An 18,405-nucleotide genomic window follows, 5' to 3' on the forward strand; every position below is an offset into this window, starting at 1 on the left:
ACAGAATGGCAAGCGATAAAATTTCGGTACGTCAGCCATGAGCAACCGTTTCTCGAGAAACGGGCAGCATGACACAGTTCATCATCAGACTGGCCGCACTATTTAAAATATATATAATATGATATATTTGCAGAGAGGTTGCAGTCATTTCAGCGAGCCAGGCAGGCTACCCTGAACTGACGATGAGCAATACACTCAGAAACATATGTCTTCAGGTGCCTTGTCCCGGCTTGCGGGGGTGATTGCCTCCCCTTTGCAAATATAAGGACACAGAAAATGTGTCAAAGCCGACAGGAGACGTCGATGTTTCCTAGGGCTAAATGGCGGTGGTGTAATTCCCTTACGGGACTGTCACATTGAGTTGACAGTATACGACCACTATATCACTTCACCACCGCTTATGTCTCTCTGAGACATTTAGAAATTCGATATTTCTAATTCAAAGTAATTTTCCAAAAGTCACGCAAGCCGAAATTTGCCCATGCCTGCGATTTATGGTTTTGGCCCAGAGCGGGAATAGATTCACTCTCTTTCAGTCATTTAAAGCCATTCTGGGAAGACAACTTCTCGTTCTTCTTCCTCCTTCTGTAAATAAAAGGGTGTTTGTATTTTTGCCGGAAAGACAACGGTAAATAACATTAAAAAAAAATCAATCTATGAAGTCGATCGAGAGGAAGCAAGGAATAGAAAGAGGAGAAGAAAAAACAAAAAGTGATAGAGAGATAGAGAAGCAGAGAAAGAGCGGGGAGGAGTAAGAATGAAAGAAAGGGATGCGAGAGAGAGAGGGGGGAACAGAGCAACAGAGACCGTATGAATGAGAGAAGGAGAAAAGATAGTGAAAGGGACACAGAGAGAGGAAGTGTTGGGAAGAGAAATATTGGGAAGAAGGCAAGTAAGAGAGAGAGAGATGATAGAAATAGATAGATAGATAGATAGATAGATAGATAGATAGATAGATAGATAGATAGAGAGAGAGAGAGAGGAGAGAGAGAGAGAGTTAGAGAGACAGAGAGGATGGACACAGAGAAAATGAGAGAAAAAGAAAGAGAAAGGGACAGATTTAATCTGATTCGTTATTTGATTTCCTTTCCTTGCGGCTGCGATTTAATATCCCATTAAGGGCAAGGGTGACATACGTTCTCTCACGCTCGACTTTGTGCTAACGGGTACAAGAAAATTCCACAAAAGATACAGTGGCTGCTTAAATTCAATTGAAATCCCTCCTGTGTTTATACCGACATATCTGTGTGGTTAGAACGTCCGTGATATAACCAACTGACACGGGTTCAGTCCCATTGCATTTCATCTTGTACAAATGTCTTGTAATATAGATTCGGATCAGGAGTCACCTTATCCAAAGTGTTGTGTATTAGGACTGAAATTTAGTAGCTGAAAACCGTCACTGTGGACTATTTTACCGACAAGGCAGCGCACATCAAGCTGAATAGCCAGAAATTAGCGTCCTGTCTACAGGAAATAGCTCAGTCCATCTAGCTGTCAATAAGTTACAAGTTCAATTACTATTGTAGTCAAAAAACAATAATGAATCCCAGAAGAAAACGAAGCTCTCCAGGTCGAGCTACTGCTTCTCCGCATTGAGCGGTCACAGCTCCGGTACTACGGACATGGGATTAGAACATCGCAGAAAAGGATCGCAAGACAAATTCTTCAATCCGTGCCAACCAGCAGGAGTCCTAGGGATAGACAAAGAACGAGACGGTTGGATAATAATCCATAGTCCCAGTTGTTCAGCTTGGAAATCTTCCCGGGCATTTTTTTAATAACGGTTGCTTCTGATTGAACCCTATGGAGCAAGAGACTGAGGATTCTACCTCTACGACCCCTGTCCAGGGATAGTGGGCGCAGAAGATGGAAAATGGATGAATGGAAGAAAGCAAGAGCAAACTACCATTATAAAAGTACGAGGAAAGCTTTCTAAGAACATGTTGCATCGGGCCATCCGAAAATAGATTCCCTTTAATGGTTACAAAAAATTAACTTGAAATATTTTTAGTCGTGCGGGCCACCTAAAGATGAGCCATGTTTCATGCGGCTCGCTTCTCATAAAACGTTGCCTATACCTGGTCTACTTCATTTACTTAACCATTTAGCATTTACATGCCAGATCTGATTTAACATCTAACATGCCAGATCTAATCTCACACCTATCCTATAATGTCATTCTAAGAATAAACAATCACATCATTGAAATCTCAAAGCTACAAGATAATGCATGCTTACTTCAAAACAACGTGAATAAATAAGCATTACATTTGACTGAGTAATATGAATGCTAAAGAGTTAAGTCGTTAGTAATACCGGGTGGAGTAAATGCTGTGTTCGTGGCTAGATACTGATGAAATCCCATTACAAGAATTGAAGCAAACCTTGCTGATTCCACAATTTTCTGTCCACGAAATTAAACAGACAGGGTATTTATATATGCCTATATATACGTACAACGTTAGCTCGTAAAATATCTATACATAATAAACCTTGAAACAAATAATCTCAACACACAAGCAATTTATGATCACATATAAACAATATTTAGTTGCAATCGCGAAGTACTGGGACGGAGTTTCAAACTCGAAACTTTTTCGCAGAAATAGAAGCTAATATATCTTTGCTTACCGAATAAACATGCTTCAATGTAAACACTCAGATATAATATTCATCCTCACTTAAACGTGGATTTTCTCTTAGAACAAACTATACTGTTGGCTTTTGGTGCAAAATGCATTCTAGTTTAGACCGCTAGCGAGGAGATAAATCTCCCGTCACCTTCAACGCTGAGACCATCAGTTCACATGATTTCGACATTCTTTGGTCTTGTCAGATCACATGGTTGTGACCATCAGATCACATGATTTCGACTTTCTTTGGTCTTATCAAAGATGGACACTCGACCGCTAAAGATAGCAGCAATTCATCTCCTCGCCAGCAATATATAGAATGACAGTGACAGAATAGGCGCTGGTATCGCGATCAGCTAGTGAGCTTGTTAAAATGTAAGCTTATTATTAATACTGCCTCTGCTGCTAACAAATATTTTGTAAATTCTCGGTTTTCTACCGCCACCCAGTATTCAAGTCGTACGTAATTCGATCATGTGTCTAAGCGATTGAAGTCAATCTGTTTTCTCTATAAATTTCATTGTAATGTTTAAAATTGTGGTGTAAAGTAATGAAGTGACGGACATTCCGAGCTCAAATCTTGACTATGCTGAATTTCCTCTTTATATTTCCTTCCAAAAAATGTGATATATATCTATTTAACTGACTGTACTGCGATACAACTACTTTACTCACGCACACGGATATCCGGCAGTTTTAAAATCTGAAACAAAAAAAATTTCAGTATGGAAAATAGAGGGAAATAATCCCTTTGAATATGCGACAATATGCATAATTCAAAAGAGTTAGGAAAAAATCCTGGTAGTGATCAGGGATTTGAGTTACGTTTAGGATAATAAAATCCAATAACTTTTGTTTTAAAAATTACTGTTTTAAAATTTTCTGCTTCAAATATGGGCTTAACTGCTCTTTCATAACGTTGAATTTCCTTAACACCGGACAATACGCTGTATTTTTCTGGACGCTTTTTAAAAAGAATTCTAGCCGGGAAAAACTTGTCTCTTTTTAATAATTGTAGTTTAGTGTTTTCTATCCCTATCCCGAAACTTTGTTTCTTTGTGATTTCTTCTAAAATTGCATATTTTTGCATGCAAAAGGAATCAACTAGCTTATTTTCCATTTCGGCGCTTAAACTCTGGGACACACACACACACACACACATGTATATACGTATGTATATATGTATGTATGTATGTATGTATGTATGTATGTATGTATGTATGTACGTATGTATATATGTATGTATGTATGTATGTATGTATGTATGTCATTGTTCAATTTTATTTCAAGATTTCTTGCTGATAGAGAAAGAGCCGGTTTCTAGCCTAGATCCAAGGCTCGTTCATTGGAATTTCAACATCATTGTATGTAGGTATGCGTGCAGATTCGTATGTTTTGTTTTATGTATGTATTCTCGTGCATATAGTTGCAAATCTAGACATGCTCATATATATTTAAATGATAAACTTCTGGAAAATTCTACAGATTTTTACAGTTCCAGTGATGGATTGGATCTGTAATCTTCGAATTAGCTTTCTCCTTTCTAGTTTTGAGAAGCCTAATTTCTCAAGATTTGTATTTGGGCAGTGTGTTACATATCCCAGGGACCCAATAATTACAAGTATAATGTATGTATGTATGTATGTATGTATGTATGTATGTATGTATGTATGTATGTATGTATGTACGTATGTATGTGCGTGTGTTTGTATGTATGCGCATGTATGTAAGTGTATGTGTGGAAAGCAAAGTATGTATTGCTTGCTCTATAAAATTTTATGTTAAATGAACTAATAAAGAAGATTATTCATATTCTTATTTTCACCTTAGCATGTAGTTTTTTTCTCGCAGTAAACCCGAGGGCTATGAAAAGAGGATTCAGATGATACGGCGGCCCGGGGCATGAAACACAGAGAAGGGTCCCACGAATATTTGATAGGCTCCTTCCCCACCAAAAAAGACACAGCCACTTGGAATTTAGGGAGCCCAAAACCAAATTTGAATGGGACAAGAGTGGAAATCTGCTCTGATTTGCAAGAAGTATATGATTCCAACGAAGACGTGAAGACGTATTTTCCCCACATCTGATGACAGAGTATGAAATGCGACCATATCTTTGTAATCCAGAATCAAAGCTGCAGTTCATGGAATGGTGTTACACCTCTCCTCCAGCGTATAAGAAGTGGCTTTTTGGAGGGGATGACAACAGCGTTATTTTCATTGATTTTCTGGAAGGTGTCTCCACAATGAACCTCGTTCACTGAGTCTCTGTAAGTTTAAAGAATCTATAAGGCGGAAGACACCGAACAGAAACCTGAAAACATGTCAATACACGACCAAACACATCTTTAGCAACAAATCCGACACTCAGCAAACCAGTCTTGATCAATGGTTCTCCAGCCACCATGCAGCTCGGATCTGGCGCCCTCCAGCTTCCACGTGTTCGGTCCAATAAAGAACACGCTTCAGAGACAAGGATTTGATGATACAGACCAGGTGAAAGGGGTTGTAAAGTGGAGTGCAACAGTGCACACCTCATGTTTTTTTCTCTTTTTCACAGAGGATGCAAGAATGGGGATCAACAATGGCGCAAAGGCATCGCTTATAACGGAAACTATGTTGAGTAATAGCTTTCGTATAGAGAAGTTACTCTACCAACAAGTACAATTTGAACTATATCAGTTAATAAAAAAGATGTTATGTCTACTTTTGCAACTTTCGGTAGAACACACAGACACACACACAGACGCTTTATATGAATAAGAAGATCGCACTCTCCGTTATAGCAGCTTGGAGAACAGAACTATATATATATATATATATATATATATATATATATATATGATACATCTCATTACAAGTTATATAGAATCAGAAGACAGGTTTCCGGTTTCTGTAGTATATACATCTCCCCACACTTGGACGGGACGCCGGCCCGTCGCAGGATTATTCATCCGTGCCAACTGAGTGAATTGGAGCAACATGAAATGAAGTGTATTGCTCAAAAACACAATGCATTGCCCGGTCCAGGACTCTTATAATCATGTGTCCAACAGCTTAACCATTAATTCATGCTCTTCAAATAATCTCCTAATATAATAATGAGCGAAGTGTTTCTATATATTTCTATATATATATATATTTGTCCAAAATCACGCAGGAGGGAGTAGGAGAAAAACTAGTATAATTGAAAGCGAGGGAAGAGAATGTAGTAATTCAGTGAAGAAGTAGTGAGAGTAATAGCCATGACTGAGAAGGATTGAGAGAAAGTAGTAGCAATGAGAGAGAAGAAGTGGCAAAGAGCTTGTCGCGTATCTTCTACTATAATAATACTCTTGTGTTCTTGTTCGTCACAACATATGAATGAGAAAGGAAGGGGTGATAGATGAATAACGAAGGAAGGAAAGAAATCAGCGTTTAACTCTCTGTGAGTATATGTGCATGTATGTAAAAGGGAGGTATGTGAATGTTTGTTTGTTTGTTTGTGTGTGTGTGTGTGTGTGTGTGTGTGCAAGGGAAGTATGTGAATGTATGTGAACATTGACAAGCGTATTAATTTGATTTACCATCCATATCTTCTACTATAATAATACTCTTGTGTATTTCTCCGTCACAACATATGAATGAGAAAGAAAGAGGTGATGGATGAATAAGTAAAGAAGGGGTGATGGCAAACTTGGTAGTGGGATGATGGAAGTTCTACTGTGAAAAAATATCGAACGGCATTTCAACTCTGCGTGAGTATAAGTGTGTGCATGTAAAAGGTAGTCATGTGAATGTTTATGTGTGTGTGTATGTGTGCAATGGAAGTGGGATGCTGAATACTCAACGCTAAGAAGAAAAATCAAACAGCGTTTCAACTCTGTGTGAGTATATGTGTAAATGTGTGTGCGTGTACAAGGGAAGTATGTGAATGTTTGTATCTATGATATTATGTACCCTATTTTGTACCTTATCTTAATAATACTAAAACGTTAGAGATGTTTCTGTGTACCCGAAATATCTCAGAAATAGTATATTTTACCTTAATTGTTTTTGCATATTTATTTTAATGCCTACCTTCGGCAATGCAGTACACATTTTTGTGATAGTTCAACCTCTATTTATTAACGAAAACGATTAAACATATTTTTGTTTGTTATTTCTTGACGAAAAAAAACATGGCATCCGTGACGACAACACGCATATACATACAGACTACACACACATGCAATGAATGTTATGGCGTGCCAATCAACACAAAAACACACACATATATATATATATTCGGTTGGCAAGAAAGTAATTTCGTTTTTCGTAAATAGATAGTTACGATTTTTTAATGATTTTTGTCAATGTTATGAATTTTCCTTTTGTCATTTGATAGCCGTTACTTTTAGTTTACTTTAGAAGCAAAGTGCGCGTAATTTTGTTTACAGCTGTTATTTCAGTGTCAATTTTAACATGGAGTGCAAAAACGAACATTTTCGCCATGTTCTATTTTTTTTATTTCCGTAAAGCAAGAAAGCTGCTGAGATTCACAAAGAGATATGCAAAGTTTATGGGGTTGATTCCTTAACAGAACGCACATGTCAGAAATGGTTTTAAAAATTAATTCTGTTCTGGAGATTTTTCACTCACTGGTGGCCATCGTTCTGGTCGACCTACTGACGTTGATGATAACCGAATCAAAGCCATAATTGAATCTGATTGTCATATAACTGTGTGAGAGATTGCAGAGTGGTTAAATACATCACACACAACAATTGAAAATCACTTAAAATGTCTTGAACTCGTTAAAAAGCTCGATATTTGGGTTCCACATAAATTGAAAGAGATTCATCCACTTAATACAATGAATCAATTTTTTCGATATGCATCACAAATGCAATGAAATCGACCTTTTTGGAAATTAATCATCACTGGTGATGAAACATAGATTGTCTACAATAACGTCAATCGGAAACGAACATGGTCCAAGCGTAATGAACCAGAATAAACCACATCGAAAGCTGAATTGCATAAAAAAAAGGTCATGCTGTCAATTTGGGTGGGATTACTAAGGTGTTGTGTATTTGGAACTGCTTCCAAGGAACAGAACGATCAATTCAGATGTTTACTGTCAAGAACTAATGAAACTGGAGGAAGCAATAAAGGAAAACAGCCAGAATTGTGAATCGTGTTCAACCATGACAACACTAGACCACACACGTCTTTGCTAACTCGTGAAAAATTATTGGAGCTTGGTTGGGAAGTGATGTCACATCCACCATATAGCCCTGACCTTGCATCATCAGATTAGCCTTTACTTCGAAGTTTGTAAAATTCTTTGAATGATAAAACTTTCAATAATAATGATAACCTGAAATCGCACTAGCTTCAGTTTTTTGGCTAAGAACCAGAAGTTCTATGAGCGCAGAATCATGAAGTTGCCAGAAAGGTGGTAAAAGTCAACAAAATGCAAAATATATAATTGATTAAAGTTCATTCGTTGTATGAAAAAAAAAAAAAACTTTTATTGCACACTGAAAACCGAAATTACTTTCTTGCCAAGCAAATATATGCCGGATTACCCGTCGAAGACGACACATGAGTGTCAGCGAGAAGTAAAAAAAAAAGTCCAACCAAATCTACAATACATCTGATTGTTACTGTTATTCCCAGGTGTTTGTAATTCATTCACTTCATTTGATGGCTCCTCATGTGAGTCCGCATGTCACCAAAAGCAATATTGATATGAGCATGACTCGTTATCTAGCTAAGAAATCACAATGTGGACAATGGTGGTTTGCGGGAAGAAAGAATTCTGTTGGTTTCATTTCTTATTTTACCATAAATGTGCTTGAGGAAGTATTCTCTGAGGTTTCATAATGTTGAGGCTGGAATAAGCTCCCCTCCAGTCTGTACAGTTTCTCGCCAGATTCTCAAAGGTTTCTTTGCTAATACTCAGGTGTTTCAAATTATCTCCTAATTTGTCCTTTTACCGTATAAGTGGCCAACATACAGTGCATCGTGAAATTACAAACTGGCCGTAAAAGATTTGTTTTGGTTTTCGACCACTATTCATGTCCACATCATCGCATTTGAGACTTAATCAAGAAAGCCTCTGTACCAAATATTCCACACATTTCTAGGATACTGCTATTCTTCACTCCCATCCCATTCAGCCTTGCATATTTGTCTAAAACATCTCATATGAAGATTTTTTAGCTGACTGATATGCTTACGATAAGATGTTCAGGTCTCTGCTCCGTAAAAGAGTTGTTAGAACAACTAACTTGTACATGTCAGTTTTTCACCTTACTAAGACATCATGAACATTTCAAAAGCGATTATAAAGCTTCACAAAAGCTGAACTAATACGGGATTGGACCTTCCTATCGAGTTTAGTATCGCTTGTTACTGTAGAACCCAAATATGTGAATGCATCAACGGTTTTCTTTTGTCTTCAACAAACACGCTGAGTACCAGGATGTGGCTGATACAACAGTTCAATATTTTTTATACTAAAAGTTAAGCCAAAAGATCTGGCTGCTACTGCAAACAAATTTATGGATGATGTGCCGGATATCTTCAAGTGTACGAACAACTAGGGCACAATCATCTGCAAACAATCTCTTACTGTCTGAGATGCAACGTTAGTCTTTGCTTCCAAACGCTGTTGGTTGAAGATGCCTGCAGTTGTCCTACAAGCAAGAAACACCAGAAAATCACTATCCAATATTACGGCAAAAAAATAGTGAAGATAATATTGGTGTCAAAACACAACTTTGTTTTATACCATTTTAACATCTAGAAAGTCTGAGATTTACTACCATTTGAGAGAACGGATGCTTTCATATCTTTATGTAGGGACACTACGACATTTAGCATTTGCTCGGGAATCCCGAGCTTTGTTAAAGCTTTCTACAAAGCCTTACGACATACAGTGTCAAAGGTTTTTGTAAAGTCAACAAATAATACATAGAGGTCTTTATTGTGCTCCCCTGAGCTTGTCGCTAACTAAACCCACAATGACTCTCTGGAAAGACAAAAATCAACTAATACTGTTTAAGGTGACTCGAGAGGATTTTACCTGCAACAGAGAGCAGCGATATGTCACGATGATTGTCACATTTACAGTTATTACCGTTATACTTATATAAATGTGCAATCGGTGCATCTTTAAATTGTTGAGGGACACTTCTTATTTGCCACATTTGGGCTATATGCTCTGTCAGTTTATCAAAATTATTACCAGGAAAAACCATCCACTCCTGAATCTTTACCGTTTGTCAATTATTTTATAATCACTTTCACTTCATCCAAATGGACCCAATGCAAAAGAGTCAATTACCAGTCTTCGCGGGGATATTATTGATTGAGTTCATGTCGGCATTTGTATCTCTATTGAGTTCATCTTTAAAATTTTCCACTCAGTGTTTCAATATGTTATTAGGATCTGTGAGAAGAATCCCTTCTGTAGAAAGAACTGTAAAGCACCATTCTTTACTTGGACAAAATACCCTCTTTAAATTTTGATAAAGACCATTCACGTCGTGTTTGCCAACTGATTCTTGCAAAGCTTTAAGCCTTTTGTTCCCACCAGTGTTGCTCCATTTTTCGGAGTTTAGTTTAAACAGAGTTTTTGGCAGGTTTGTAAAGCTTTTTCTTTCTAGTCTTATCTGCAATCCATTCTTTGAGAAGTCTGTACATTACTTGAAGCTGTTCATTTATAAGCACGTCATTTTCATCAAACCAATCTTGGTTTTTACAGCATCAAAACCCAAGAACTTCTCTGGATGACTCACAAATGATATCGCTAAATCGATCCTATGATTGTTCTATATTCTATGACTTTTCATCAAATGTTTGAGCGAGAATATCTTTGTTATCTACTTTGACATCTGAAATATCAAATCTCCTTATGAACTTTTTACGATGTTGCTTTATAGCCGGCTCTTGTCTTTTTTTTTTATCGTACTACAAACCACAGCATGGTCAGACCAGCATTCTGCCTTATAGAAAGAACGTGTTAATTTAACATCACTTTATCTCGAATTCGAACTATCCCGTAGTCAATCAAATGACCATGATTTGATCTAGGATATTTTGTTTGTATTGGACTACCGAAAAAATGTATTGGTGATAGAAAGTCTAAAATCACTGTACATGGATAGTAGTAGGAGTCTATTTGATTTCATTTTGCGAAGACCATGCTTACCAAGAATATTTGGAATTCGCAATAACATAAGACGATCATTAATTTCACTTGGTACAGATTCTAGTTTATGTATTGGGTTGTTTGGAAAGTTCGTGCCGATTTATAGTAGCTTACCTTTCGACTTATTTTAGAACATGGTTAAGTTAAAAAAATAGGATTTGACTACACCTCCATTTAGAGCACAGTTTAAGCTATCTTTTTGTGGAAGAAGGTTTATGTTCCTATAACCTGTGTTAATTCTGTAACCCTTTAAAATGGAAGATAAGAAAGTTCATTTTCGGCACTTGATGCTTTGGGAACCAGACAAAAATTGCTGCAACTTGGCTGGGATGTGTTACCCCACTCTCCATATTCACCAGATATTGCTCCTTCAGATTTCCACTTATTCAGGTCTCTGCAGAATAGTCTTAATGGTAAAAATTTCAATTCCTTGGATGACGTAAAAAGATACCTTGATGAATTCTTTGCCATGAAACCACCTCAACTCTGGGAAGAAGGTATTTTCAAGTTAAAGGAAAGATGGAGACGTATTGTGCAACAAAATGGTTCATATTTGGTTGATTAAAAATGTAATATCAAGTATTTATTGACCTTTTTCTTTCCTTTAAAAATCGGCACGAACTTTCCGGACAACCCAATATAATATCATTACTAATTGCAAAACCAACACCAGATTCTCTTTTTTCTGCTTCAGATGTACCAATCCAGAAGAAAGTGTACCCTCTAACGACTTCATTCAGCTGACCGGCATCTGGTAGACTTGTCTCCGAAAGAGCAGCAATACTAACAATTTGACTTCTCAGAAACCGAGCTATAAGTGTTGTTTTGAGCCCAGGATGCTTTCCGTGGTCCTGAAGTGTGCCATGTTCCAAGCTGCTTTACACACATATCTATTTCTCTCTCCCCCTTTTCCTTTGTCTTCTCATTTTCTTCTTCGACTGCATCTTTGAAAGTCCAATCATTCGTAGCATAATGACAAAAACGAGTGAGCAAGCAGTTTTTAAGGTACCTTTTCTATATCTCTCCCTACAGAAGGGAAAGCAATGTCATCCTAAATAGGCTAATTTGCTAAGAAGATGACACGGACTGTGAAATTGCCCACATATGATTCACAGAACGGCCATCTGCTTCTTATCACCGTACGTGCAATGCTCAAACTAGAGAAATCTTCAGTGAATTTCTCTACCTGTGTCCGTCGCAATCACTTCATCGCTGTAGGATTTGATTTGTCTTCATGTTGTTACTGAACGACCTGCACTATGAGTTAGTTTAAACTGGAATTTGTTTGTGTTGGATAAAACCCACTCTCTCCACTTAGAAAGCAAAATCTTAACTGAGGCACTGTGTGCCACTTGTCAGATGCAGAGTAGGTCGCAGAAGTAGTATGGCTTGATTTACAAATGAGTTGAGAGTTTGGTGGCTCAGCACACACACATACACACATAAACACGTATATACATATACAGAGAAAATAAAATATTTAAAAAATATAAAAAGGAATATTAAAAAATCATAATAAATAAAATGTACATAAAAATATATGTACATATAAATGTATAAAAAATTTAAAAATATAAAATAAAATTCTAAAATATAAATAAAAATATATAAACAATATATACATATGTATTCATTGTTGGATAGCTGTTGCCTGCTTATAAATTCTTGCCTTTTGACAGGTTTTATTTACATACATACAACTACTTATTTGCACTTGTGGTGACCACCCGGGATGGGTTGAGCCGGCTCCGACCACATCCGACAGTCGGCTCAAGCGTTCAATCAGGCAGAGTAATGCTTCTGCCTGCAGCCCCAAAATCCAGAATGCTAATTTGACAAATGCTCGACTGGGAAATAAGCGTGTCGTAGAGCGCGGATCCCGTAGTCGAGTTGCCATTTGTTGCTGAGGTGTGAGATACATTTTCGGAGTTTCGTTGGGAATATGAGTTCACATGTGGACCCCGGTCGCATGCATAAACACTTTGGGATAGTGTAAACCGTAGCAGCCCATCTTCCCGTCAATTATCGACCGTCGCAGAGGATTCACTAACCAACTCACTGCCGATTATCGGAACCGGCGTAGTATGGGTTTGAAAGGGATGGTACGAATGTTAGCTAACCCATAACTGGGATTCTAACAGGTGCTGCTTCACATGAGAACAATAGTGGCCAAGAGGTGTCTCCACACTGCTCAAAATCCTGGAAATCCCATACTGAGGGTTCACTACCCGATACAGTTTAAAGTCTTACCCAGGGCACATGCGCACAAACACCTACATACATACATATACATATATATATATATATATATATATATATATATATATATATATATATATATAATATATATATATGCTAGTGACACTATATATGTGCATATATACACATTGATGAATATAGGTATATATATATACATACACACACAAATATGTATATACTCATAAGCATGTGTTTACATATATATACACGCACATGTATATATATATATATATATATATATATATATATATATATATATATATATATACATACATACATATATACATGCACACGTTGGGAGGAGAAATACAGATACGCAAACACACACACACATATACATTTCATGGTGAAGGCCGGTTTATGGAGATACCCTGGGTTTCTCGTCCATAATGGGTTTAACTTCATGGCGTATCGTCAGACCCCAAGACCTGTTGGCCTAGGAAGGCATAGGCCAACAGGTCTTTGGGTCTGACGATACGCTATAAAGTGAAATCCTTTATGGACGGAAAACCCAGGGTAACCCTATAAACCGGCCTTCAGCAAGAAAAAATATAGACTGCTCTACTTCTCAGAGTTCTTCTTCTCCGGATTTATGTTTTTAGAAAAACAACACACACACACACACACACACACACACAACACACACACACACACACACACACACACACACACACACACACACACACACAGTGGTTGCTGACAAATTTTCCCGCTTTCTATGGATATTTTATTTTATACAGTCTCTGTTGTTCTATCAGCATTTATGCGTTTGAAAATAAATTATCTTATTTGTATCTCACAAACACATTTCAACACTTCTAAAACAAACATTAGTTTGTTTACATTTATCGTAATATACGATATATATCATCTTCTTCGTCAGAGCTATCTCGCATCCGCGAATATAGTTACTTCTTCACTGAACACTTTCTTTATGGTGATGGCGTTGATGGTTCTGTAGACCAATTCTTGCATTAAAGTGTCACTAGCATTGACTGCATGGTAATATTGGTGGAAAACGAGGTTGATTTTATCGTCTGATTTCTTCCTTTTCACTTCTGGCGGTATTTGTTTCCAATGGTCATGCAACACCGCCACTCGGCACGGTCTCAGGCTTGTGTTTCAAACGGTTTAGGCTCAAGTCCAGTGGCTTTCAGTGTTGTTTTGAGTTGGTTCTTGTACCTTCGAGGAAGGAAACTACGTGGTCTTTTCCCTGAAGTAAGTTCGCTGAATAATATACCCTTCCTAAATCAGACGAAGGAGATAATACTCAATGCATAGAGCTATAATACTAATAACACAATAACAAACCTTTCAACAGTTTTCATTTTTTTTGTGAAGTTACTTGTAAAAACAATTGAACTGAAGGTCTACTCCAGACATGAGCTAACTGCGGCTTACGAGACTTACTGAAAGGCATTCCAAATGAAAAATTACCTTGAATATTATTTGTAGTGATCATTGTCTGTTGATGCTTCTAGTATCAGCCCCATTCTCAAAAAGTTGACCATGCCTGGTGTACTTAATACTGTTTAGTAGAGACTTTGTGTATAATGCAAATATATGGGAAACTACCACCTGTGTCATCTCTTGTGAAAGGTAGGAGAGTCCAGTTTGCTGGACATTGTTGTAGAGCTGAAAAAGAAGTAATTTCTACTCTTCTCCTCTGGAAGCCATCTACTCGCAATACCAGAGGGCGCACACTCTCCTACCCTGATGCAATCTCCAGGGATACAGGCATCCAGCAACAGGACCTCCGCAATGCCATGATGGACTGTGAAGTCTGGCGTAGCATGGTAAATTCCATTGTCTCGATCACGGTCGAACAATGATGATGATGATGATGTGTATTAATGTTTACAAGTAACTTTTGATAGTGATTTCGAAGTTTCGGTTTACCACCCGAGACCCAATCACCTATATGTGTGTGTGTGTTTAGAAGGTTGACTATTATGGCCTGCCTGACGAGTCGCCTATACAGCTAAGCGCTTTATAAGTGTGAAACCAACGGTCACTCCCTGACTGGCCATAACAATAAACCTTCCTGATGTATTACTGCTCTATTGTTTTAGAGTGTGCTTCTTTTTGTGATACATGAAGTACAGAATACGCACACACACACACACACACACACACACACACACACACACACACACACATATATATATATATATATATATATATATTTATGTATGCATGCATGCATGCATGTATGTATATAAAAAGATAAATCGCAGTCATTTTCGACCACTTGAGTTACTTGCTAAAAGAGGTTAAATATTCCGCAGATACACGTACCCTGAAAGTAATTCTCAGCCAGAATCAATATTAGAATGATTGTGTAACAATTTGCAGAAAATGCCTCTCATCTATATATATATATATATATATATATATATATATATATATATATATATATAGGTACTTAATTTATCGACCGAAAGGATGAAAGGCAAAGTCGACCTCGCCGGAATTTGAACTCAGAACGTAGCGGCAAACGAAATACCTATTTCTATTTCTTTACTACCCACAAGGGGCTAAACACAGAGAGGACAAACGGATTAAGTCGATTATATCGATCCCAGTGTGTAACTGTTACTTAGTTAATTGACCCCGAAAGGATGAAAGGCAAAGTCGACCTCGGCGGAATTTGAACTCAGAACGTAGTGGCAGACAAAATACCTATTTCTTTATTACCCACAAGGGGCTAAACAAGGACAGACATAGGTATTAAGTCGATTACATCGACCCCACTGCGTAACTGGTACTTAATTTATCGACCCCGAAAGGATGAAAGGCAAAGTCGACCTCGGCGGAATTTGAACTCAGAACGTAGTGGTAGACGAAATACCGCTAAGCATTTCGCCCGGCGTGCTAACGTTTCTGCCAGCTCGGCCAGCATGTTAACAATTCTGCAAGCTGACCACTTTAGATAATATTAGTTTCAAATTGTGGCACAGGAACAACAATTACGACGGGCGGGTAAGCCGCTTACATCGACCCCCAATGCTTAAATGATACTGAATTATGGACCCCGAAAGTATGTAAGCCAAAGTCGACCTTGGTGGAACTTGAACTTTGAACGGACGAAATGGCGGCTAAGCATGTTAACGATTCCTCCAGATCGCCGTCTTGGATAATATTAATAAAAAGTACAGGGACTTTTCATACAATATGTGTGTATATGTGTGTGTGTGTGTGTGTGTGTGTGTGTGTGTGTGTGTGTGTGTGTGTGTGTGTGTGTGTGTGTGTGTGAGTGTGTGTGTAGCGTATTGCTCCGTTACTTAGGGGGATGAACAAAATAGTAGCTTGCATTTAAATCTTGTGTATATTAGATGTTATATATAAGGCGTGCTGTGTGGTAAGAAGTTGGCTTCTTAGCAACACGGTTCCGTGTTTAGCTCCAGCATGGCCGCAGTCAAATGACTGGAATAAGTAAAAGAATAAAAGATATATTGTTTTTATTCCTTTTATTCTTTTAGCTGTTTCAGTCATCTTACTGCGGCCATACTGGAACACGGCCTTGAAAGATTATTTTTCTTTTCCTTTTAGTCGAAGAAATCGACCCCAGGACTTATTCCCTGCAAGCCTGGTACTTATTCTATGGGTTTCTTTTGCCGAACTTTTAAAGTAACGGGGACGTAAACAGACCAACATCGGTTGTCAAGGGATGGTAGGAGACCAACACAGTCACAAAAACACATACATACATACATTTATATATATATATATATATATATATATATATATATAGGCGCAGGAGTGGCTGTGTGCTAAGTGTCTTCTACTATAGCCCCAGGCCGACCAAAGCCTTGTGAGTGGATTTGGTAGACGGAAACTGAAAGAAGCCTGTCGTATATATGTATATATATACGCATGTGCGTGTGTGTGTGTTTGTTCCCCAACATGGCTTGACAACCGATGCTGATGTGCTTACGTCCCAATAATCTAGCGGTTCGGCAAAAGAGACCGATAGAATAAGTACTGGGCTTACAAAGAATAAGTCCTGGTGTCGATTTGCTCGACTAAATGTGGTGCTCCAGCATGGCCACAGTGAAATGACTGAAACAAGTAAAGGGTACATATATATATATATATATACCGGAGTAAACACATAAATGTGAAACAAGGTGGAAAAAAGAGTACTCAAATACCAGTGGTAGAGTAATATGCTTTATTTAAAGCAGCAGAAAATTCAACAAAACCTGTTACTCTGAGTTTCCGGTTTCCGTTCGTCGGACAGTTTTTGGCAGCCGACGGATGTAAATCGTGTCCCTCTCGCCTGTCACATCGCCACTCACGCCGCCTCGAACCTTTGTACTGCTATTTCACGCCCGAAATAAATCACTGTATAAATTTACACCTCTCGCCAGCTCGTCATTTCAACTACTGCTTTCGTCTGTCCAGTTTTGCTGATTACGACCACAGTCCTTTTAAGGGCTAATTCAAGTCTGATCTGAATGCGATAACAGTCCTTTTTAGGACTACTCTCAGATCCAATCTAATTGCGATAACAGTCCTTTTAAGGGCTACCCTCAGATTAGACCAGAAGTAGTGGCCAAGAATCATACCCGCTACAATTGGTGACCCCGACGTGATTCTAGCAAAAACTGTCCGACGAACGGAAACGGGAAACTCAGAGTAACAGGTTTTGTTGAATTTTCTGCTGCTTTAAATAAGTATATATTTATATATATATATATATATATATATATATATATATATATATATATGAGACTTATTACTGAGATAAATAATGAAAAAAAACTTAAAATAAACAAAAAGAAATATTACCTGGCAGGGAGAGACCCAGTAAACATAGTAAAGTCCATAGTTTATAGGGATCCATCCTAATGCTTTTTTCTTACTCCTTTCAGCGAGCAAGTCGTTGTGTGTCGGTCTACCCGAAAGAAACAACAACAATAATAAACAGCAGCTGAATGTAACGCAACCAACAGCAGCAAAAACAAGAAAAAAAGAAAACTAAAAATAATAATAATAATAAATAAATAAATAAATAAAATGACAGGAAAAAGATGAAAGGGAGGATAAGAGGAGGAGGAGGAGGAGGAGGAGGCACGGAAACGAACAATAAAACAAATAAAGCAGAAAAAATTTTAATACGAAAAAAAAGTAGAAAAAAAATAATTAAAGAATCAAAACAATGAATAATAACAAGCGGAATAATTCAAACTGTACCAAGATGTGTTTTCTAAACAAGGTGCGTTTTGTGTGGGTTAAAATAGGACTTTAATACATACATACACAGTATACATGTTATCATTTCACCACCCTACTACTACTACTACTACTACTACTACTACCACC

The 18,405-nt window shown here is 37.7% G+C and overlaps 1 protein-coding gene across 1 annotated transcript in view; it reads right to left on the reverse strand.

Annotated features, from left to right (window-relative positions):
- LOC115215646 (xaa-Pro aminopeptidase 1) overlaps positions 1-18,022 on the reverse strand; it is an 80,233-nt gene extending 62,211 nt beyond the window's left edge. The window contains exon 1 of the mRNA XM_029784896.2: positions 17,872-18,022. Coding sequence (XP_029640756.1) covers positions 17,872-17,926 — 55 coding nt within the window. The 5' untranslated portion in view covers positions 17,927-18,022. The remainder of the gene's footprint in view (positions 1-17,871) is intronic.
- Between the last annotated feature and the right edge of the window lie 383 nt (positions 18,023-18,405).

The sequence above is a fragment of the Octopus sinensis genome, linkage group LG9, assembly GCF_006345805.1.
Source record: "Octopus sinensis linkage group LG9, ASM634580v1, whole genome shotgun sequence".
Classification (NCBI taxonomy): Eukaryota; Metazoa; Mollusca; class Cephalopoda; order Octopoda; family Octopodidae; genus Octopus; species Octopus sinensis.